At 32.3% G+C, this 24936-nt stretch overlaps 1 protein-coding gene across 1 annotated transcript; it reads right to left on the reverse strand.

Moving 5' to 3' along the window:
* Window positions 1-4337: 4337 nt before the first annotated feature.
* Window positions 4338-5952, reverse strand: LOC118042785 (uncharacterized). Its single transcript, XM_035050487.2, has 5 exons — window positions 5541-5952; window positions 5306-5440; window positions 5106-5204; window positions 4911-5006; window positions 4338-4804 (listed from the first exon to the last, which is right to left on the reverse strand). Coding segments are annotated over exons 1-5 (564 nt in total). The 5' UTR covers window positions 5542-5952; the 3' UTR covers window positions 4338-4571.
* Window positions 5953-24936: the final 18984 nt, after the last annotated feature.

Here is a 24936-nt window from a genome sequence, read left to right on the forward strand (position 1 = left end):
TTTTGGTTTAGGGTATCTACTACCATCCTATCTGTATATAATTTGTGTTTGCTACTTTCGTGGCATGGTTACTTTTGATCTTAATATATTCTTACATTTGATCAAAAAAAGAAACCAAATGATGGAGGAAATGGACCCATAAAATCTATACCCCAACAGTCAAAGATCTTAATAACAAGAATAGGATTTAAAGGCAACATGTGACGTTTTGAAATAGATCCCAACTTTTGACAATTTTTACAAGTCTTGCAGAATGTATGTGAATCCTTGAATATGGTGGGCCAGTAAAATCCACTTTGTAAGATTGATGAGAAATGACTACGATTCAAGATCTGATATCACACTAATCAATGACTACTTTTCTTATTCAGTTGTCTTTCTTGATGAGAAACGACCCCCACATGCTTCACAATGATAAAATTTAATTACACTACTTACCTCATTGTTAGGAATGCATCTTCAAAACATTTGATCAGGACAATATTTAAATAAATAAGGTCATCCCAATAAAAGTTCTTCACTACATTCAAGAACTTTCTTTTGTCTTGGGTACTCCAATGAGCTGACAATTATCTTGAAACAAGAAAATTAACAATATTAGCAAACCAGGGCATTGTAGAGACAGAAAATAAAGATTCATCAGGAAAGTAGTCATTGATTAGTGTGATATTAGATCTTGAATTGGTTGTCAATCTTGATAAATGATCTGCAACAACATTTTCGGTGCCTTTCTTGTCTTTGATTGTGATATCAAATTCTTAAAGTAACAAAATCCACCGCACCAATTTAGCCTTAGAATCTTTCTTAGAGAGAAGATATTTCAATGCTCCATGATCACAAAAAATGACAACAGGTGAGCCAACAAGATAAGATCTGAACTTGTCACAAGCAAATACTACTGCAAGTAATTTTTTTTCAGTGGTAGTGTAATTCATTTGAGCACTATTTAAAGTTTTACTTGCATAGTAAATCACATAAGGTTTCTTATCTTTTCTTTATCCCAAGACAGCACCAACAACATAATCACTAGCATCACATATTATTTCAAAAGGTAGTGACCAATAAGGAGGTTGAATGATAGGAGCAGAAGTAAGCAAGCTTTTAAGTTTAATAAAGGCTTTTTTACATTGTTCAGTCCATTCAAAAACATTTTCTTTTGTTAGAACGTTACACAATGGTTTAGATATTACACTAAAATCTTTGATGAGCATTCTGTAAAAACCAGCATGTCCTAAGAATGATATAACATCTTTAATAGATTTTGGTGTTAGCAAGTTAGCAATTAACTCGATTTTAGATTTGTCAACCTCAATTCCTTTCGATGAAACAATGTGACCAAGTACAATGTTGTTTGTTACCATAAAGTGATATTTTTCCCAATTCAGTACAAGATTCTTCTCTTCACACCTGCTTAAACCCTTTTCTAAGTTAGTTAAACAATCATCAAATGAATTGCTAAAAACAGAAAAATCATCCATAAAAATTTCAAGAAAACGTTCAACCATATCACTGAATATGCTAAGCATGCATCTTTGAAACGTGGTTGGTGCATTACATAATCCAAAAGGCATCATTTGATATGCAAAAGTACCAAATGGACATGTGAAAGTAGTCTTCTCTTGATCTTTCAATACAATTTAAATTTAATTATAACCTGAATAGCCATCTAGGAAACAATAAAATTCATGACTTGCAACTCTTTTTAGGATTTGATCCATGAAAGGTAAAGGAAAATGATCATTTCTAATCATTGAATTAAGTTTTCTATAGTCAATGCACATGCGCCAACCAATAATAGTTCTAGTTGGAATTAACTCATTTTTCTCATTTGTTATCACAGTAACTCCAGACTTCTTGGGTACAACTTGGGTAGGACTTACCTATTTGCTATCAAAAATAGGATAAATTATTTCATTATCTAGAAGCTTAATGACTTCATTTTTCACTACTTTTTTCATATTAGGATTAAACCTTCGTTGCATTTCTCTAAAGGGTTTAGCATTTTCCTCCAAATAAATCCAGTGTGTGCACATCAAAGATTAATTCCTTTTATGTCAGCTATGGTCCAATACTATGTTGGTCTGGACCATTCCTCAGTGTTTTTATCATATATGGAGTTATAAAACTTCAAATAGATCGAGACTAGTTCCAATTAAAAGATATCATGCATACCTATAGCTTTTATGAAGACACTAACTCCAAACTCTTAATAGGTTGACAATAATTCTTTTGAGATTCCTATTTATAATTATCATAAAATATTTCTCTGAATTTCTTACTACTTTCAGTCCCAATAACGTGATTGTGCATAAGGATTATATTGAAATTCAGTGTTTCTCATGCAAAGGGTCACACATTGATTTATTTGACATTTCCTTCTATTTTACACATAATATCACCTAATTTACAAAATTTTATCCTTCAAATTATTACTTTTACCTGGTCAGGGAGTTTTCATGATTTATCATTAACTAATATTTCACATACTATTTTATTACTTTAGCTTCTCTGAATTTTAAATTAATCTTTTGGAAATGTTCACCCCAACTCATAAGATTTTCTCCCTAATTTATTATTTTTCAATTAATAGCTACCCTATTTAACCCAGATTTATCTATTTTGACTGGAGGTTTACATGATAGACATAATCTTCTTGGTACTATATGCACCAATCTCCAAGGGATGAATGTGATATCCTTAATGCTATATGCATCACTCTTTAAGGGATGAATGTGATATCCTTAATGCTATATACACCACTCTCTAAGGGATAAACTTGATCTCCCTAGTATAGATAGCAATATCATCTAATCACCACTCTTCGGTAAGAGAGTTCTCATGCCCTGTAAAAAATAAAAAAAAAATTTAAAATTAATGATTATGATGACCACTCTTTAGTAAAGGGCTCCTAGGCTCTATGACAATGCTAGAAAAGCTACAGGCTCCCACTCTCTAGACAACCTATAATCACTTAGAAACTTCTAAGTATAGGTTCACCCTTTTCAGGTTCCACACGACCACTTAGGAATTTGTATAAATGATGGGCATGGTATCCAAATCTCTTAGAATTTTTTTTAAGTGCATCTTCTTGGCATTTTACATCTAAAAGAATATCTTTTAGTCTAAAAGCATATTTTTCATTTTTTTCTGACTTACACTCCCTTTTTATAAGAGCAAAACTCATCTCTCTACCCAAACTGAGAGTTAATTAAAGTCTTTGCATAATATTTTATCTCAAAGACTAAATGTCTAATGATGAACTAAGATTTCATTAATATATCTTTACCAAAAAAAATGTTGAATCAAGAAAAACTTATGGGTATAAGTTATTCGGAAGACAAACATGCCTCAGTGAAAGCACATAGGGTCTGGTACTAGTTAGACCCAGCTGCAACTGGGCTTGGTAGCGCGCCAATCCCAGGAACATAGATAGACTTGACAGCACGCCAAACCCTAGCTGTTAGGGGCTTAGCCTCAGGCATTGGGTTCGACGCTGGTTAGACCTAGCCATAGATGGGCTTAGTAGTGCACCAAGCCCCGAGCATTGGGTTTGACACTGGTCGGATCCAGCCATAAATGGGTTTGATATGGCACTAGGTCTGGCACTCACCAGACCCAGCCATGATTGGGCTTGGCAGTGCGCCAAGCCCCCACGTTGGGCCTGAAATTGGCCAGACCAAGTTGTGATGGGCTTGGCAGTGTGCCTAGCCTAAACACATTGGGTTTAGTGCTTGCTAGATTCAAGAGATGATTGGGTTTAACACCATCAATTCTATAAATTTATATATAAAATCATAGATGAATTATTTTTCAACAAATAGGCTTAGTTATACAACTTTATACTCCACCAAGACCATTAGGTGTATTAAAGTCTTTCATGGGCAGTCATTTCTCAATCCTTTAGCTGGATAAAATGAGTGGAATATAAACTCATAATACAACTCAAAATATCACAAAAATGAAGTTACACTTTAACCTTTTTTTTCTCCATAAAGGACATAACTTATATGCTATAAATACACCATGAGATCTTCAGAATAAATGTTCACAATCTTTATTCTCTACCGCACATGTATTTTTATAACATCTCTTTCTAGAATATTATTGTATTTTATCTCTCTAAAAAGATACTTATTTAAGTATTGGAGAGTCCCCACCTCCACTAAAAAAGATTTTTTGTAAGTACTAGCCACAAGTCATCTTGACACACTAAGTACCAAGTATAAGCCATCAACTATCTTGGATAGGAAAAATGGATGAAATTACTAGAACCAATTGATTAACTAAGTATCCAATCCTAAAATTCTATTTCTAGATTACTTGGATTTTTTGGGATATCATCTCTCGTGAATCATGATTTAATGCTCCTTGAGATGCATATTAACTACGAATAAATCTCAACATAAATCAATTGAATAGAGAACCGTCGCTGATAAAGTAAGTTAACATATCATTTGGCACCCAGAAAAAAATAAAGCTTTCCGAAGCCAAGTGACTTGATAAAAGTATAAACAAGCAACGCAGCAGTAATGACAAAGTATTTAAATCTCAATGAAGCTTGATTTCGTGTTCTAGACCGGACTGCTGATCTTTGAGAGTCCCTTTTTCTTAAGAGCACCTGTGTTACTGGATGCACATGGACCCACCTTGAAGCACTTTCTTATGTTCAGAGGACTCTCTGATTTACCCTGATTTGCAATAACCTTGGTTTCAGCAGGCTTCGTCGGCTCAGAATTACAACTTTTCAAAGTCAAGGTTCTTTCATTCTTCCATTTGTTTCTCTTCCCAATTATCCCGTCATTGTCTGCAAGCAAATCCATGTAAAAACTAGCAATCCGCAGTTGAAAAACTAGGTACACCTTCAATAGCGAGAAATATTTCAATTTAGAGGAATGATGTAAACAAGATACCAGGACTAGACAAGACTGCTCGAGGACGCAATGCTGATTTGGCTCCGAGACTAAGTTTTCTGTTCTCTCCAATACGTCTGTTGTCCTTCAATTTGCCTGCAAGTAGTATTCTGTCAGTACTCATGGCAACAATGTTTCTGCATCAAACACCGGCAGAACAGCACCATGTCTTAAATAATGCAAGGGAGAGTGAACCTTTGGATGCAGAAAATGGCTGTGCTTTCAAGTTTCTGACGAAATAAGGCTTTGCAAATCTTGCCATTGAAGGTGAAGAATCACTTTGATTTTCTTCTTCTGCAAGAAGTTCAGGTAGTTTTGAATTAAATTAACTCTCCAAGGCTGCAACCTACCAATAATATTTCATTTAGTTATACTATCTAGCGAGTAGCTAATACCTGAAGCGTGGGGACCATAACCTTCCACAGATGGAGATTCACTTTTAACCCTTAAAGAAGGCGTAGATACATGACCATTTGGGGGGGAGGATTCCTCATCTTCTTCCTGTTTCCTCACCTTGATCTTTGGATACACTTGGAAATCCAAAAACAAAACATTCCACGTTAGGCAAAGCAGAATTTTTCACAAAGTTACGATGAAGAGAACATAATTCCAGGACAATTAAAAGCCTACTTCTTTTGTGTAAATGGATGAACAATATTAGACTGCCCAGTTTCAGTTTTCATCAACGGTAATGGAAATAAAAGAAAAGGCTTTTAAATGGTCACTTTGAGGCTGCGTTTTAAAATACGTCAGAATTGGAGTTCGTGAGAAAAGTAAAGAAAAGAAAAAAACATAAAAGAAAAGAAAACGCCAGCTTGGGAGACATCACACTCACTGTTTGGCCTTTGTTTTTTTTTTTTTTTTTGAAATTCGAATTCAAATGTGATGTTTTTTTCTGAAGGTGCCTCAAGGGTGGGGTTTGATTTGATTTAAAAGCAAGAAGTTGTTCACGAGGACCATGGCTAGACAGCATTAATGCTTGGATGAGCTTGTGAAAAGTGAAATAGAAGCAAAGGGTACCAGAGGAAATGAAAATTAAAGTTCCATTTTTCTGCTTTCTTTACTTCTAAACCAAGAAGAGATTCTGCAGCTGACACATTGGCAGTGAAACATGTGATTGAACTTTCTCTTTGAATTATGTTTCCGTTGCTGCGGGAGAACATTATCAAGGCATAACACACAAACTAGCAATATTTTTATTTTTTATAAAAAAAATTATTTATTTTTATTTTTTCAACGTATTTTGATAGTTCAAAAAATATAACAAATCAAAAAATATATTTTCATGACAACCATGGTTATCAAACCAGACTTAGGGTTGACCCGGCCAAAGGGTTGGGTCCTGGGTTACACGGGTTGACTTAGATCAAACCAAGAAAAATTAGAAAAAATATATTTAAGGTTTTAATATACTATATGAAAAAATTAAGAAATAATCAATGTGAATATAGATTATACATGTTGTAAACAATTAAGTTTAAAAGATTACATCAAAAGGTTTTTTTATCCTACATTGAAAAAACATAACATTTTTCTTGTGAGCATAGAGCATATATACAAGGGCTTCAAATCCCATATTGAAAAAATAAAATATTCTTCTAGTATTTATATAGTGAACTTTGAAATAAGTTAATAATCAACTGAAAAATATATAAAAAAAGAATGGGTCTCTAGGTAGGAGAAAAAAAATTGAAAAAAAAGGACTCTACTAGGTTTTTACCGGGTCGCTCGAGTTCAAGGTTAACCAGGCAAGTGGGTCCTGATGGCAACATGGCCCAACTTTAGTGGGTCCTGCTCGCAGCTCTGGGCTCATCGTTGTTGGGTCCTACTCACTACTCTAGGCCCACTGCTGCTTCCTGTTCACTACTCTAGGCCCACAGTTTTTGGGTCCTAGTGGAGGCAGGGCCCAACTTCAATGGATCCTGTTTCATTTGGGCCCAAAGTTGTTGGGACATGTTGGGCATCCAGACCCATTATCATTGGGTCTGGCGGCAATGCCACATCCAATAAACTCGAGTCTTGGCAAAATGACCCAATAGCCGAGTATCCATCTGGACCCAAGATCATTGGGTCATGCTTGTCAAAAGGACCCAACAACTGGGTATCAATTTGGGCCCAACATTACTTGTAATAGGCCCAACATCATTAGGGATGCTTGACAGAAGAACCCGACATCATTAGATCATACTTGGCAGAACGACCCAGCAACTGGGCACACATTTATGCCCACCGCTATTGGGTCTTGCTCGTTGCTTTGGACTCACTACTGCTAAGTCCTGGTGGAGGCAAGGCCTATCTTCAGTGGGTTTTTCTTCAGTTAGGCCCACCGCTGCTAGGGCGTATTGGCACCTAAACCCATTATTATTGGATCTAGCGGCAATGTCGGGCCCAAAAAACTTGGGTCTTGTCAGAAGGATCCAACAGTTGAGTATCCATCTAAGCCCAACGCTGATGTCAAGGACCCATCATCATTGGGTCATGCTTGGTAGAATGACCTAGCAGTTAGGTGCCCATCTGGGCCCAACATCATTGGGTCATGCTTAGCAAAAGAACCCAGCAATGTTGGGTCTTGCTAACAAGAGGACCCGGCATCATTTGGGTCATGTTTGGCAAAATGACCTAGCAACGTTGGTCCAAATAATATTATATTATAGTACTTATGATTTTTTTTAACGGATTTTATTGTTAAAAATTTCTCTTATATAATATGGATATATAAAGTAAATTATGTAAATAAAAAATTTATTTAGAACTCCATCAACTTTAATTTGACAATATTAGAATCATAATTTTTCGTAATGCTTTTATTTTGAAAAAAAACAATCAAGAGGAAAAAAAATAAAAATCTTAATTTGAAGTAAAGAGAAAAAAAAAATTTTTATTATTATTTTAAAAGCATTTTTGAAAGACAAAAACAAACATGCTTTAATAAGAAAATTCAACCCAACTTCAAATGAAAAAAATAAAATATCACCACCTAATTTTTGTACAATATAAAAAACAATTCATCTATTTATATACTTTTTATCGTATGAAATAGAAAAAAATATTAAAGTCTTGGGTCTTGCTGGGGGAAGGACCCAACTCTAATAAGTCTAGTAAGACCGAATGTTTTTAGGTCCCGGTGTATGCAAGACCCAACATTATTGGGTCTTGCTGCAATGACCAAGCAAGCCTTTAGACCCTAGGCATGCTGTTCTGCATACCTACTCGCCTAGGTCTGCAGCCAAGCGCGCATGTCTGGCCTTAGAAACCAAGGCATAACAGCTTAGCACCAAGTGTCTGCAGCCTAGGGCACGACCCCACCCCCTGCAACCTTTGGAACTCTTTGTTGTAGGGCATGGAAACCTAGTGCCAAGTGTCTACAGTTTGGGGCATGTAGCCCTACCTTGCCCCACCAAAATTTACACAGACCGTCTTCTCCAAAACCATTTCTTTAATGCCAAATGTATCCCAATGAAAAGACAACCCCACCATCCCCCTACAATGTTTGCACCCCTCTATGGCAAGGCATGCCAGCCTAGCGTTAGGTGTCTGTGTCTGCAGCCCCACCTTGCCCTACCAAAATTTACAATGACCATTTTCTCCCAAACCATTTCTTTAATGCCAAATGCATCCCAATGAAGAAACAACCCCACCCTCCCCCTATAGTCTTTGCACCTCTCTATGGAAAGGACAACTTTGTCATTACATTGCTACAATCCATTGTGCAATGAGTCTTGATCAACACGACTTTTTTCACATGATTTAGCTTTATATATATATATATATAAGACAAGAGTGAAATTCTTTATGTTGTTTACAGTCACCCAAGAGCCAACTTTAAGCCTAATTTTTCATCTCTTTATTGCTTGAGAAAATAATCTTATCCTATATGGCTTTTAAGTTCAAAACGTGATCTTTCAAAATTGTCCAACTATGCATACAATGTGGCTTTTAAGTTCAAAACGTGATCTTTCAAAACTGTCCAACTATGCATACAATGTAGTTTTCTATATAAAAATAAAAAATATATATGTTTGTTTTAATTTTAAAGCTTTCTAAGTGTCTGTTTGTGTTTCTAATGAGTCACAAACATGTGATAATTATTATTTATCTAGTTTTATGTCAAAGTAATTTATTTGGGTCTTAATTATGTTATCTTGGTGTTTTTCTAGACATGGAGGGTTGATTGAAGTATATAAAGTTGAATCAAACAATGTATTGAGATCTTTTGGCAAAATATGAATTAAGAGTCTTTTGACTTGGCCTTTTGGAACAATATGAAGTTATGTATCTCCTTTTTGAGTGGTGGACTTATTCCTTAACTTTGTATCTCTACACTAGTAATTTTATTTATATATTTAGGGTGAGTTTGTTATTTATTTTTGTATCTCTTTGGTTTTGTACCTTAGAGTGGTGAGTGAAAATTATCATTTGTGTGAGAGACTTGCAACTTTTTGATTTCCATACCTTCACGGAATCAAGTTGGTATCAAAGCTTTGGATTTACAACCATGGTTGTTTGTGGGTGTTACGTGCAAGAATTTAAGAGGGACATTCATGCTCTTAAAATGATGAAATGAGATGGAAAATCTAGCAACTTCAAGAGCATCTTGAACAATATGAGAATTGAGATAATGATGATGATGATAGGAATAACATTGAAATTAGTTCCTCTACCAATAATAAAGAGGATGTTAATCCTTTCCATCATAGACCATATAACAGTGATAGTGACAATTCTTCTTCTCAACATCAAAGAAGAATGAATATAAGACCTTATCAAGATTTTGACATGGGAGTTGATATTCCTAAATTTGAAGGGAAAATGCAACCTAAAGATTTCATTGATTGACTTCGAATTGTTGAGAGGATTTTTTATTTTAAAAAAGTATCTTAATGATTAAAAAAAAGAAAAAGAAGTAAATTTAATGGCTTTTAAGCCTAGAAAATATGCTTCCTTAAGGTGGGAGAATCTCAAGAAGGAAAGGGCTCATAAAAGCAGAAACAATATCAAGTCTTGGAAGAAGATGAAAAGAGAGATTAATAAGAGATTCTTTTCTGAACATTATCGACAATAGACTTTTATGAGGCAATCTAGACTGGTTGTAGAAGAGTATACAATGAAGTTTGAATTGCTCATGCTTAAGTGTGATATTGTTGTTATTATGGAGGAAGAGATAGCTAGTGAAGATGACTTACTAAATGAATCAAATCAAGAAGATGAGGTGACTTATGTTAATCAAGGTGAGTTACTTATCATTTAGAGAAGTTTGAGTGTTGTTCATGATGAGAGTGAAGATTGCGTTCATTGCAATATTTTTTTACATATGTTGTAGTGCAAATGGGAAAGTTTGTGACAGGATCATTGATACTTGTGCTTGTGATAATATTGTATCTACTGATATGGTGAACAAGTTATAGCTCAAGATGGAAAAACACCCTTAACCCTATAAACTAAGATGGCTAGAAAAGAAGCATGAATAAAAGGTACCAAATATATATCTTGTGTCATTTTCCCTTAGAAAAAAGTATTCTAATTAGGTTTGGTGTGATGTAATATCTATGGATGTATGTCCTTTATTATTTGGTCATCCATGACAATATGATAGGAAAGTTCAACAAGATGGCTTTAAGAATACTTATTCTTTTGTAAAAGATGGTGTGGAGATTATATTAGGTCCTTCTAAACATGGACTTATTTCCAAACCTTCTAAAGGGGTGGAAACACTCACGGTTACTTGTTTTGAAATGGAAAAACTTGTTAATGATGTTGATGTGGCTTACATTATTGCTGTTTTTTTTTTTAAGAAAATGCTAAAATAAATTATTTACCCCATGAAGCTTAACATTTGCTTGATGGGTTGTTTGATGTGATTCTTAAAGATATACCACCTGGATTTCCTTCGATGAGAGATATTTAGCATTACATTAATTTCATTCGGGGTGCTCTATTTCCAAACAAAGCATCATATCGAATGAGTCCTATCAGACATATAGAGTTATAAAGACAAGTTGATGAGTTGATTTCAAAGGGCTTGGTAAAGGAAAGTAAAAGTCCATGTGTTATGCCCTTTCTTATTGTTCCAAAGAAGGGTGGCTTGTGGAGAATATGTATTGATAGTTGAGTAGTGAATAAAATCATTATTGGCTATCGATTCCCTATTTCTTGGCTAGAAGACTTACTATATCAGCTTTATGGTGCTACCACCTTTTCAAATATTGATCTTAGAAGTGGCTACCATCATATCCAAATGAGAGGTGATGATAAATGGGAAATAACCTTCAAAATGAGGGATGGACTTTTTGAATGGATGGTTATGGCATTTGATCTTTATAATTCACCTATTACTTTCACGTGGATGATGAATGATATGTTTAAATCTTTTATTGGTAGATTTATTATTGTTTACTTTGATGATATTCTTACATACAATAAGGATAAAGAGGAGCATCTTAATCACTTGTAAGTAGTATTTCAAACTTTGAGGAGTTAAAAGTTCTATGCTAATTTGAAGAAGTGTGAATTCTTCACCAACAACCTTGTTTTTTGGGCTTTGTTGTTTCTAGCAAAGACGTGAAGATGGATCCTAAAAAGAATGAAGCAATTCTTAATTGGTCGTGTCCTCAAACTCTTCATGATATTTAGAGTTTTCATGGCTTAACATTTTTTTTATCGGCATTTCATAAAAACTTTTAGCACTATTATTGCTCCAATCATTGAATGCTTGAAAGAAGGGAGTTTCAAATGGACTAACAAGTTAGAGAAGAGTTTTGGAGTTATGAAATAAAAGGTGACCAATACACTTATTCTTTGTCTACCTGATTTCCAAAAAGTTTTTGAAGTTAAATGTGATGCATTTAATGTAGTCATTGGTTATGTTCTTAGCCAAGAGATCAAACGTATTGCTTTTTTATAGTGAGAAGCTCAATGAATCATAGAGGAAATATTCAATTTATGACAAGGAGTTTTATGCCATTGTTTGCGCTTTGAACCATTGCTGTTAATATCTACCTATAAAACCATTTGTGCTATTTTTTTTATCATGAGGTTTTGAAATTTCTTAATAGCCAACAAAAACTTAGTCGAAGACATGCCATTTGGGTTCAATTTCTACAAACTTTCAGTTTTTCTATGAAGCACAAATCTGGAGTTCATAATGTTATTGCTGATATTTTGAGTTGAAGACATTTGTTATTGATTAATATGCAAATGGAAGTGACATATGTTTGAAGTGTTAAAAGATCTTTACAAGTATGATGATGATTTCGACAAAATATGGACTAAATGCTAAAGTGGTGTTTCCAAGCATTTTGTTATGATGAAGGGTTATCTTTTAAAATGAAATTGTTTATATATTTCTCAAGGTTCTTTGAGAGAAGCCATTATCTTTGAAGTTTATAGCGGTGGACTTAATGGACACTTTAAGAGAGACAAAACACTAGTTGTTGTCCAGGACAATTTCTTTTTGCCAAAGATGGAAATAGACGTTACAAGGTTCATACAACATTGTAGGACATGTCATATTGCTAAATCACATAGTTAGAATTAGGGTTTATAAACCTCACTTCCAGTCACTAAAGCTCCTTAGAAAGATGTCAGCATGAATTTTATGCTAGGCATGCCTAAAAGTTCAAGGAACAAATTTTCAGTTATGGTGGTGATTGATCGTTTCTCTAAAATGACACTTTGTTCTATTTAGCAAAACATTTGATGCTACTAATATTGTTGATTTATACTTTAAGAAGGTTGTTAGACTTTATGACATTCTAAAAACAATAACTTCAAATTGAGATTCCAAGTTCATGAGTCCTTTTTGGCATTCATTTTGAAGGAAACTTGATACTATTTCAATTTAGCACTACTTGTCATCAACAAACTAATAGGAAAACTAAATTCATCAATCAAGTTTGGGAAGTTCTTTGAGAAGTTTGGTGAAAAAGAATATTAGAGATTGAGATGTTGTATTACCACAAGCTAAATTCACTTACAGCCATTCTACTAGTCAAAATATTGGTTGTAGTCGTAAAACTCAACAAAATTTAATTATCGCAATAGTCATGATAAAAAAATTGGGTAAAAACTTTTATATGGTGAGAGATATAATAAGTTTTTAAAAAAACAGGAAATGACAAAGTTAAAATTAGAAGGGTTCAAATAAAATAATACAAAGGGGTAAAATTGAAATGAATGCAAATAATTAGACAACTAAAACTAAATAAATGGAAGTAAAGAAATATGGGGTTAAATACATAAATAATGAAAGTGTAGGGACTAAAGTGAAAAGGGACATATATCCACACCTTAAAAGCCTAAATAATGTCCTTATTTCTTTTAAAATGGTCGGCTAAGCATAGGGCAAGAGAGGGAAGAGAAATTGTGAGATAAAATGCCCAGAAAAAAGCCACCAAAGCTCCTCATTTAAAGGTGATTTTAAGGATTAGAGCACGATAGAATGGCATTAAGGTAGGAAATTGAAGGGAAAAAAAAATCAAAGAGACCCTAATCTAGGGGGTGTCATGACAAAACAAGGAGAAAGATGAGAGGAATAGAAGTGTGTTAGGGGAAGTTTTGATATTCAATCTCCATTTCTCTTTGAAACTCAAATTGATAAGCTTGTTCATAACAATTGATTATGTAGCTTTTCATGTTTTGGCATTTTGAAATGTTTTAGTATGATGTAAGTGTTGAACTAAGTATTGGGAAATTCTTGATGAGTGAATTGATGATGGATTAGTGTTTAAATGAATAATAATAATAATAATAATAATAATAAAGTATTTGGTAACATTTCAATTTAAGAAAATTGAAAGAAACATTTGTCTCCCTTTTTAAAAGGGGTTCAATTTTTTAGGGGTTTTAAGATGGAGAGATTGTTGTTTAAAAAATGATATTAATTTTTTGTGTGGTATTGTTGTTAAGTACCTCAAAAAGAAATTCACACACTAGCTAAAAAAAAAGGAGGAGAAATCCACCCTTTCAAACTAGGGAGATTCGAACATACCAATTTCTCAAATCTTGATCTTTATGTATTATTATCACCAATTAATGATGGGATAGTGGATTGATTAAAAAAAAAGTTTGAAAGAAAATATATTTTCACCCATATCAACCCTTTTAGTCAAAAAATGACAATTTTAGAGAAATGATAAATTGATGGCAATTGATGATGAATACCAATGCGGTATTGTTGTTGAGTAATTTAATGAGTAATGCGTACATTAGTTACCTAAATTCTCAATGAAAATTCCCACTTATGTGGATTGTATATTCGGCCAAAGAATAAAGAAATAGTAGAATTGTATAGTGAATTTTAATTTTAGAATATGGTGTGTAGGAATCATGGTAGATTGATTATTGACTTGAGGTAATGAGATGGTTAATGAAATTTAAAGAAAACATGTATTTTCTTTAAATTAAGGAAAACTAATTGAGGTAATTAATTAACAAAATAATAGATGTTTGAGAAATCAATTACATCATGTGAGAAATTGATGGGTGGTTGTTATTACTAGAGAGGCAATCAAGGGAGCGTCAAGACAGGATTCTGCGTACCATCCTCAAACTTCAGGTAAGTGCTCAACACCTCACTTCTTTTAAATTCTATTGAAAATTGCTAGATAAATTTCTTTTACTGTCTAATTATACAATTGTCTTGTCTATGTATTGACTAGTTTGCCATGTTTGATGGGACTGCATTGTGTTGACAAGTTTGCTCGGTTTGATAGGACTTGCAAGAATGAGTTAGTTTGCCACGTGTGATGGGATTGGTGTGTTATTCTGGGTTATGAGTGTTTGTACATGGATTTGGGTTGTCAACTAAAGTGGAGCCATAAAAATTTTCTTATTAATGAAGGAGTTAATGAAGCTATTCGTTAACTTAATTATGATTAGATATAGTAGTTCAATTAAATTTAGTAATTATTATGTTGTCCTTTTATATCTTTTATATCTGTTATGAAAAGAAATAGGGTTAATTTATTTTAATATGAAATTAATTTTCAGGGTCGCCATCACTTGGCAGATCTTAGCAGTTTAGAGAACTTTATTTTTTTTATAAGTTTAAATTCATGTAATCATAAGAACAATAGTATGTAATTTTGAAAAAGAATATAATTATAAATTATATTTTATTCTTTTCCCTAGTTGCGATGGATGATAATTGATTACTTAAAAGTACATGTTTATCAAGGTTTTATATCATCATTTTGCACTTGAAGTATCAATAACTCCTTAACTAAAGCATGTTTTATAATAACAAGTATGATACTATAAAATGCCTTAATATATGGTAATTGTTAATCTTAAATGCAGGCCTATTACATAAATCAAAGGATTGATTGATGAATTCAACTACTAAAAATTTGAAGATAAAGAAGGGTGAAGCTTAGAAAAGAGATGTTGGTACAGTCCAAACTAGAACACTATTCGGTAATTAGATCATATATCGAGTTCATGTCCAAATGATCTCACATTTTTACACAGGTTTGGTAAGACATAGGCCTACAACTTTCATGTAGACACCAAAATCTAAGAAGGCCGTGTTCAATTCCAAATTATAGCAACAACGAAGAATTTTAAATCTGTTTTGCAGCCTAGACACTGTTCAGTGTTCACCCCATATCTTGAGTTCTAGAAATCCAAATGACCTCAATATTTTTTTCCTAGAAAGCTAAGAGAATTTCTTAGAACTTTTATGAGTACATATGGTCCCAGTTCTGATGTTAGCAATGACGTTTTATTCAGACAAGAAGATAAGGATTTTATCCAAGTCAAGATGTGGCCACCCACTCAACAATTATTTATCAAATCAATAGTTTCAAATTTTGGCTTATAAAAGGAAGCATTTGCCATGCATTTAGGCATCTTGGTGTTCAGATCAAGATCATGCTCTTGCTCTCTCTCTGTTTTTTGTAATGTTTAAGTTTTATTTGATGTTATATTAATCTCTTGTTTATGCTTTTCATTTCCTTTCCTTTATTTGTATAATTATGCTCTTATCTTGTTCATTTATGTTTCTTTCTTTCATTATGTTTAGCTAAATCTACCATGTCAAGGTGAAAAGGTTACACTAATGGTGTAAGAATAAGTATATTATAAACTCAACATGGACTTTAATGCTTGATACTAACATGTTTTATATTTGTTATCTTGTTTACTTTTAATACTTTGCTTGTTAAATGGTTAATCTAGATTTATATTGTATTACACTTGGTACAACAAATACTTGGCACTTTCATAGCCCATACTGTATGGTATAACCGACACCTGAGTTATGAAAGGAACTTGATTTGTTTAAGTTATAATCATGAATATCTGACAACATTTACAAGTATTAGCATTATTCGAATAAGGTAACTAATGTAATCATGTTAACAATTTATAATCTGATTGGAACCTCCTTTATGTGTGGTTTTCAATTAAATAATAAGAGTTTATAATATACTTATTTGAAGTACCATTAGTAGATCCTCTAACCTTGACATTTGTTTTTATCATTGTTTAATCCTTACAATAATCTTTCATCTCAAAGTTCTCATTAATTTCTTCCTCTTCTCTTTTTATTATTATTATTGTTGTTGTTGTTGTTGTTGTTGTTGTTGTTATTTACATTCTTGCTATATTTTATGTACGTTAAGTATGCTCTGTGTTTGATCAAGGATCCTGACATTGTTGGTCTTGTCTTGTTCATTTGCATTAGAAATTTGTTTATATTATATAACATATCTCTTTGATCTTTTTATAAACTCAATATATAGGCTGGAAACCTGTGACCTGATCTTTTAGATCATTCTCAGGTATAACAACGCCATGTACTGAGTATTATTATTATTATTATTATTATTACTATTACTATTATTGTTGTTGTATTGTTATTTATAATTTATACAATTAACCTCTCTATAGTTCGACCCTGATCTTGCCGGGTTATTTATTACTTCGACACTCCTGTAGTTGGAAGAAGACATTAATTTTTTGGTCATGTCAATAATGAAAATGATGTGATGTTTTTGAATGTCTGTAAAAGAGAAGGGTTTAAGGAAAGGATGAATGTTATTTTCATTGATGATATTTATGATGATGATTAGAATGAAGAAGCTTGATGATAATGAATTTTTTCATTGGAATTTTGATTGTGAAAGTTTTTTCTTTTTTCTTAATACACGGCAAGGTTGTAATATTAGTTTGGTGGTAAAGTGGTAATTATTAGTTTGATGGTAAAGTTGTAATATTTAATATAAGGGTTTTTTAGTTATTAATTAAAATATAATCATAATCTTGTAAATAATCTCACTTTTTTGTTAAATTTTTAATGCTCATGAGTGGGGATTTAAAGTGTTATAAACTTATAAACTCCGAGATATAAATTTACTATGAAAAAATAGAGGCAACGTAAGAAATGACCTAACTAAAGGATGACCAAGATAACTTTTTTTTTTTTTTTATGGTTGAGGCACCACCTTAGCTCGATTGCTTGACGTATTTCTTTTTCTATGATTTTTTATATATATAATTTCATCATTCAACATTGATTTTTTATTGTTTTTTTTTTAATTTTCTCTTTCAATATTTTATAGATTTTGAATTCGTCTTCATAATTTCTTTTAGGTTTTTTACAAAGTTATTACAATCTTAAACAAATATTCTAACATTTGACAGGTACTTAATTTTGCATGTGTTTATTTTTGTTATCGTATAATTAAATAAAAAATAGTTTTAAGGAAATAAAATTATTAAATCTAGTGGAGTCCATGACTCCACTAGATTTCTTTTAGTCCACTAAATTATATTAAAAAAAAAACAATATTGAACGTTTGTTGAGGCACCACCTTAGCTCGATTACCTGACGTCTTTCTTTTTTCTCTGATGTTTTTTTTTTTATAATTTCACCATTCAACATTGATTTTTTTTATTATTTTTTTAATTTTCTCCTTCAATATTTTATTAATTTTGAATTGGTCTTCATAATTTCTTTTAGTTTGTTTTACAAAGTTATTACAATTTTAAACAAATGTTCTAACATTTGGTAGGTATTTAGTTTTGCATATATCTATTTTTGTTATCATATAATTAAATAAAAAAATAGTTTAAGAAAATAAAATTATTAAATCTAGTGGAGTCTATGACTCCAGTCTCAGGTTTGATGAGTTAAGTCATGAAACTTAGGTCGGTCTAATATGTCATCGTCTTAATATTTTTTTAAAAAATATCATGTTGAAGATTTTTTTAAAATCAAACAATGTTTATACTAATCATTCCAGTTATCTTTAAAACCATTAAATTAACTGAATTATATTAAAATAACTCTCATATTATTTAATTTAAAACTAAGAATATATAATAAGTCCAGAAATTTCAAAATTGATTCACTGAAACAAACAAATTTAATAACATTATGTATATAAAAAAAATTCTATAGCCTAAACATTATTTTTAATGTCGCATCTTATTTAGGTGAACAGTAAGTTATTTTTTTGGGACTAATTTAGAATCAATAAATTTAGAGGGGCTGACTAGTCTAGATTTTAGCCTTATTGTCATTTTCTGGATAATCCTCCAGATTCCAAGGATATTAGGGTAATTTGGCAGGACAAGGCAGTAGCGAAAGCTGAGTCTGGAACACATAAAACCCTTAATCAACCCGAAACCCTGCTGCCGCTGCTGGTACTACTGGTGCTGCTTACCTGTCATCGACCATGGCTTCGCAGTCACGAAGAGGCGGACTCTCACTCCCGGACCGGCGAGGCTCTTCAAAGCAGGAACCAAACATCCTGGCTAAAATCAACAACACTCAAATCGTATCTAAAGGAAAGCAAGCAGCCTCCGACGCCGTTTTTGTCGCCAAAAAGCTCCTTAAAAGCACAGGCAAGGCCGCCTGGATTGCCGGGACCACGTTCTTAATCCTGGCCGTTCCTTTGATTATCGAGATGGACCGTGAGCAGCAACTCAACGAGCTCGAGCTCCAGCAGCAAAGCCTTCTTGGTGCCCCGCCCGTTGGCCCTGCTCCACCCAAGTAGATCCGATCCGGTTAGGGATTGTTAATTTATGCTGTGTCATTTTTAGTTTCTGTTTAGGGATTTGGATTTACAGCTTTAGTAATTGATGTATGTTGATTCTCTCTCTTTAAATTGAATGTCTGGGTTTTGAATGCAACGATAAAGCGGGTTTTGGTGATTAATTAGGATTAATTTCTGTGAAAGTTTGGGTTTTCTGTGATATTTGAATGAATGTTTATTTGGGACTTTTGATGTTTGATTTGATTCCTAGGTTTACCATCATTGGTCACATAATCTAGTTATTAATCAAGTCAGAAAGCAAAACGTAGCGGGTTACGACGAATGCCAAGCTAGTCTTAGGATTTTAGTAGAATTCATCGAGGCAGCTTTCGTTCATAGTTTAGTAAACCTATCTGTCTGCGGTTATCGCATTCTTGATGATTTTAATCCTCCTGAGGCTTGCTTAAACTGTTTTGATGCGTTAGCATGCAGCTGCGTTGTTTGTAGGGTTCTAGTATGGCTACTTCACCCTTATGAATTAAGCAAACACACCGAGTAATTTCTTTTTCGAATTAAAATGATGCGCCGATTTGACTCACACCAGCCTTGGGACTTTAATGTGACCATACTAGTGTTGGGTTTCCGAGATAAATAGATGAAGCGGAATGATTAATTTAAATCTGTTTAAAAGTTTAAAAAATTTTGTTTGACAGATTAGAGTTGTTTAGAATTTATATTTAAAGATTAAATATTTATTTTGACTTTAAATATTTACTTTAAAAATTTCTCTTAGGAAATGGATTGTTATACCTTTGAGTGTTAACTATTTTCTGTTGTGTTTTAGATGTTTCTGTACTATACTATAATCACAAAAAAATAAGTGATATCTATAAATACATAAGAAACCATATAAATGATAAAATATCAATTTATTCCATAAATAGTATTACATATATTATTTTATGCTAATTTAAGAAATTTATTCATTGTTTCTAGGTTTAGAATTGCAATTCCTTATATTAATTACGTCTTATTCTTCAATTTTTAAAATTTATTTACAATTAATTTATACTTGATTAATTGGCTTATTTTAATTCCTGACAAGTAGTTCTTACATGTGCGAACTTGTAAGTTTTTTAATAAGTTGGCCAAAATATAAATCATAATTTTAAATAAAATATAATTAAATAAATTAATATATTATCAATTCAACAATATGAAGGTATTTTCACTAAAGTATGTAATTGTTCTCATTTCTTGCATTAATACAACCCCAATTCCAGCCCTAGAAGCATCATACTCTATATCAAACATCTTAGCAAAATCTGTAAGTGCTAAAACAAGAGCAGTGCATAACTTCTCTTTAATCAACTCAAAAGACTTCTGTGCATTTTCGCTTCACTAAAACTCTTTTTTCTTTTTCAAGCATTTAGTCAAAGGTTCAACTATACAACTGAAGTTCTTCAAAAATCACCGATAAAATGTAGCCAAACCATTGAAACTCCTTACATCAACAATACTAGCAAGTTTCAACCAATATTTAATTGCTTTTATCATTTGCCTTGTCAACCTTAACCCCACTACTAGAAATTATGTAATCAAGAAACACAACACTTTCTTGATAGAAATGACACTTCTTTAGTTTCCTATACAATTTAGCATCACATAAAGTTTCGAATACAACCATCAGATGCTCCACATGATTATCACTATACATCAAAATATACGACAATAGACAATCCAATATGCGTTATCAAAACATGATTCATAAGTCACATAAATATACTAGATTCGTTAAATAACCCAAATGGCATTACCATCCATTCATGCAACCTTTATTTAGTTTTAAATGTTGTTTTCCATTCATATCCCTTTTTCATCCTAATTTGATGATAACCACTCATCAAATCAATTTAGAAATCAACGCAGCACAATACATCTCGTCAAGCAAATCATGAAGTCCAAGTATAGAAAATCGATACTTAACTGTTATTTTGTTGATTGCATGGTTGTCTACACACATATCCGCATGGAACCATCTTTCTTTAGCATAAGCAAGGTAGACACGAAATATAGACTAAGTAACTCTCACACATAGCCATTTTCTAAGAGCTCACCAACCTAATTGAATCTCTTTTGCCTCATTTGGATTACACATATATGTTATTCTGTTAGGAAGGGAAGCTCTTGACACCAAGTCAATTTGATGCTTAATCCCATAAATATGTTGTAAACCTCTAGGTGTTTTTTCTATTTTTTCTAAAAATACATCCAAAAACTCCTCAAGCAACTTCATAATTTGTCTTGGTAATTCCACATTCTTTATTTGTAATAATAGTTTCACCCAAAACATGAAAATAACCCTGATTGAAGCTAACGCTTGCTTGATGTTTTCTTTTTTGGCTAACATAAGCCTTTTACTCGATTTCACCTCCTTTTGTTGACTTCACAATTGATCCTTTCTAACTTGCGGAGAATTTAATGGCAACAAATTCACCTTTTTCCTGTTCAACATAAATGTGTAAGTATTGTCTTGTCCATTGAAGGTTACTTCTTTATTAAATTGCCATAGACGCTTTAATAAAAAAACATGGTTAGCTGACATCAAAGCCACATTACACAAAACCTAATCATAATAGGTTTTGATGGGGGAAAAAAACACACGAACTTGCTTTGTCACTCGAATATCTCTATACTCGTTAAGTCATTGTAAACTATACAATTTAAGATGTGGAACAATAACTAAACTCTATTTCTCTACCAAAGTAGTGGACGCAATATTAGTGCAACTTCCATTAATGATCATTCCACACACCTTATCTTGAATTTGACATCTCGTATGAAAGATGTTCTCACGTTGTTCTTCATTAATGTCAACTTATGCATTCAAAACCCGCTGCACTACTAACAAAACTTCTTCTACTGGTTCAAAATCTTCTCTTTGCTCATCCTCTTCTATCTCATCCTTAATTTCAGTTTCAGACTCATCCCGACTAACCAACTCCCTATATTTTATATACACCACCATAACTCTCTTGTTCAGACATTTAGAAGCAATATGTTTATGTTGTAAACATTTGAAACATTTAATGTCTCGCGACCTATTAGGATGTTGAGGTTCGATCACCTTTTCTTTATCCTTTGTAGAGTCTAAACTTGTACTCCCTGACACGACCAAAAGATTGATGTCTTCTCCCAAGTGTAGGAGTGTCGAAGTAATAAATAACACGGCAAGACTGAGGTCGAACCACAAAGAGGTTAATTGTATAAATTATAAATAAAAAGATGACGACGACAACAACAACAACAACAACAACAACAACAACAACAATAATAATAGAAATAATAGCAATAATAGTAATAGTAATAGTGATAGTGATAGTAATAGTAATAGTAATAATACTCAGTACGTGACGTTGTTATACCTGAGAATGATCTAAAAGATCGGGTCACAGGTTTCCAGCCTATATACTGAGTTTATGAAAAGATCAAAGAGATATATTATATAATATAAATAGAATGTAAATAATAATAATAATAATAATAATAATAATAATAATAATAATAATAGTAATAGTAATAATATTAATAGTAATAATAATAATAATAATAATAATAATAATAATAGTAGTAGTAGTAGTAGTAATAAAAGAAGATGAAGAAATTAATGAGAACTTTGAGATGAAAGATTAATGTAAGGATTAAACAATGATAAAAATAAATGTCAAGGTTAGAGGAATCCACTAATGGTATTTCAAACAAGTATAGTATAAACTCTTATTATTCAATTGGAAACCACACACAAAGGAGGTTTCAATCAGATGATTTCTCATTAATAGCTCATTATAAATTATTAACATGATCATATTAATTATCTTATTTACATAACACCAAACTTTTAAATATTGTCAGGAATTCATAATGTTAACTGATGTTAACAACAAATCAAGTTCCTTTCATAGCTCAGGTGTAGGTAATACCATACGATTGGGCTATGAGAGTGTCAATCATTTGTTGTACCAAGTGTTATACAACACAAATCTAGATTAACCATTTAACAAGCAAGGTAGTAAGAATTAGTAAGATAAAAAGATAAGGCATGTTAATATTAAACATTAAGGTCCATGTTGAGTTTACACCATACTTATTCTTACACCATTAGTGTAAACTTTTCACCTTGACATAATAAACTTAGCTAAACATAATGAAGAAGAGAAACTTAAATAAACAAAACAAGAACATAAAGAAAATACAAGTTAACTAAGTAAAAGAAAGGAAATGAAAAAGCATAAACAAGATATTAATGAAAGCAAAAACTTAAAAAATTACAAAAAAAAAAAAAATATAAAGAGAGAAATAAAGAGTATGAACTTGATCTGAACAACCAAGCTCCCAAATGCATGGAAAATGCCTCCTTTTATAGGCCAGAATTCAGAATTATTGATTTGATAAATAATTGTTGAGTGGGTGGCCAACTTTTGACTTAGTAAAAATCCTTATCTTCTTGTCTGAATAAAACGAAAATGCTAGCATCAGAATTGGGTCCACTCATGAAAGTTGTAGGAAATTGACTCAGCTTTCCAGGAAAACAAATGGAGGTCATTTGGACTTCTAGAACTCCAAATATGGGCCAAACACTAAACAGTGTTCAGGTTGCAGGACAGATTCGAACTTCTCCGTTGTTTCTATAATTTGGACTTGAAAACAGCCTTTTTAGATCTTGATGAAAACATGAAAGTTGTAGGCCTATGTCTTACTGAATCTGTGTAAAAATTTGAGGTCATTTGTACATCTAGAACTCGAGATATGACCCAATTACCGAACGGTGTTCTAGTTTGGACTACACCAACATCTATTTTCTAAGTTTCACCCTCTATTTATCTTCACAAATTTTAGTAGTTGAATTCATCAATCAATCCTTTGATTTATGTGATAGGCCTGCATTTAAAATGAACATTTACCATATATTAGGACATTTTATAGTATTAGACTTGTTATTATAAAACATGCTTTAGTTAAGGAGTTATTGATACTTTAAGTGCAAAATGATGATATAAAACCTTGATATATATGCACTTTTAAGTACTAATCACTCCTCTTACTAAACCCCACTTTCTCATCTCGTTTAGATGTATTCCATGTTTATGAAGATGTGGAAATAGGTTTACTAAACCCACTCCAAGCACTCTTCATGTTAGCTACTACCTCTAATTGATGGAACTTTAAGTTTAATTCCACTATAAGGGTGATTATTCTGCCTTCTCGGTCTACCCCTTTCATCAGCCTCATCATCCCCATTCTACCCAATTCAGCCTCTACGATAGTATTTCATTGCACCCCATGAGCTTGCCTTTGTTGTGGTTGGAAATTGTTCATTTGTATTATTTGCATAGTATATCAATTCTTCTAGAATCTTGTCATGAGATCGTTGTAACCCAATAAGTTGTGCTTATCCAAACTAATTATCCTTAAAACTTCATCTCTTTCTTTAGCCATAGTATATTAATTTCCCACAATTCACACACAAAATCGAATAACAATATCTTTCAATTTAGAAAAGAAATTTAACGAAGAATATGAACATCCATCACAATCAACAAGGGAAAACTCATTCCAATCCAAATCCAAATCCAAGTCAAATAAAACAATTTGTTTTAATCCACAATCATTTTTTTTTTATCCCAAATTAGCCACATACAAAATCCCAAATCATCTTTGAAACCTTGGCTCTGATACCAAAATGATATGCCTTAGCTTCCTAGCTCGAACAAACTAGCAATATGATATAAAGATGAAGAAAGGTAGGTTTAGTTATATGAATTTTTTTCTTATGGTGTTTAGGTTGAAAATTATATGAATTGTAATGGAAATGAGGGATAAAGTCTGAATGAAGCTTTTTGATAAGTCAAAGACGTCACAAAGGAATTTCTATTAAGATAAAAACATCACACTTTTTGTGATTAAAAGTGATAAATCTGAATTGTTCTTTAACCAATTTTGGAAATGGAAAAACAAGGAATAAAATTCTCTAAATAAGAAGTTGAAAA

This window comes from Populus alba, chromosome 14 (genome assembly GCF_005239225.2).
Source record: "Populus alba chromosome 14, ASM523922v2, whole genome shotgun sequence".
Classification (NCBI taxonomy): Eukaryota; Viridiplantae; Streptophyta; class Magnoliopsida; order Malpighiales; family Salicaceae; genus Populus; species Populus alba.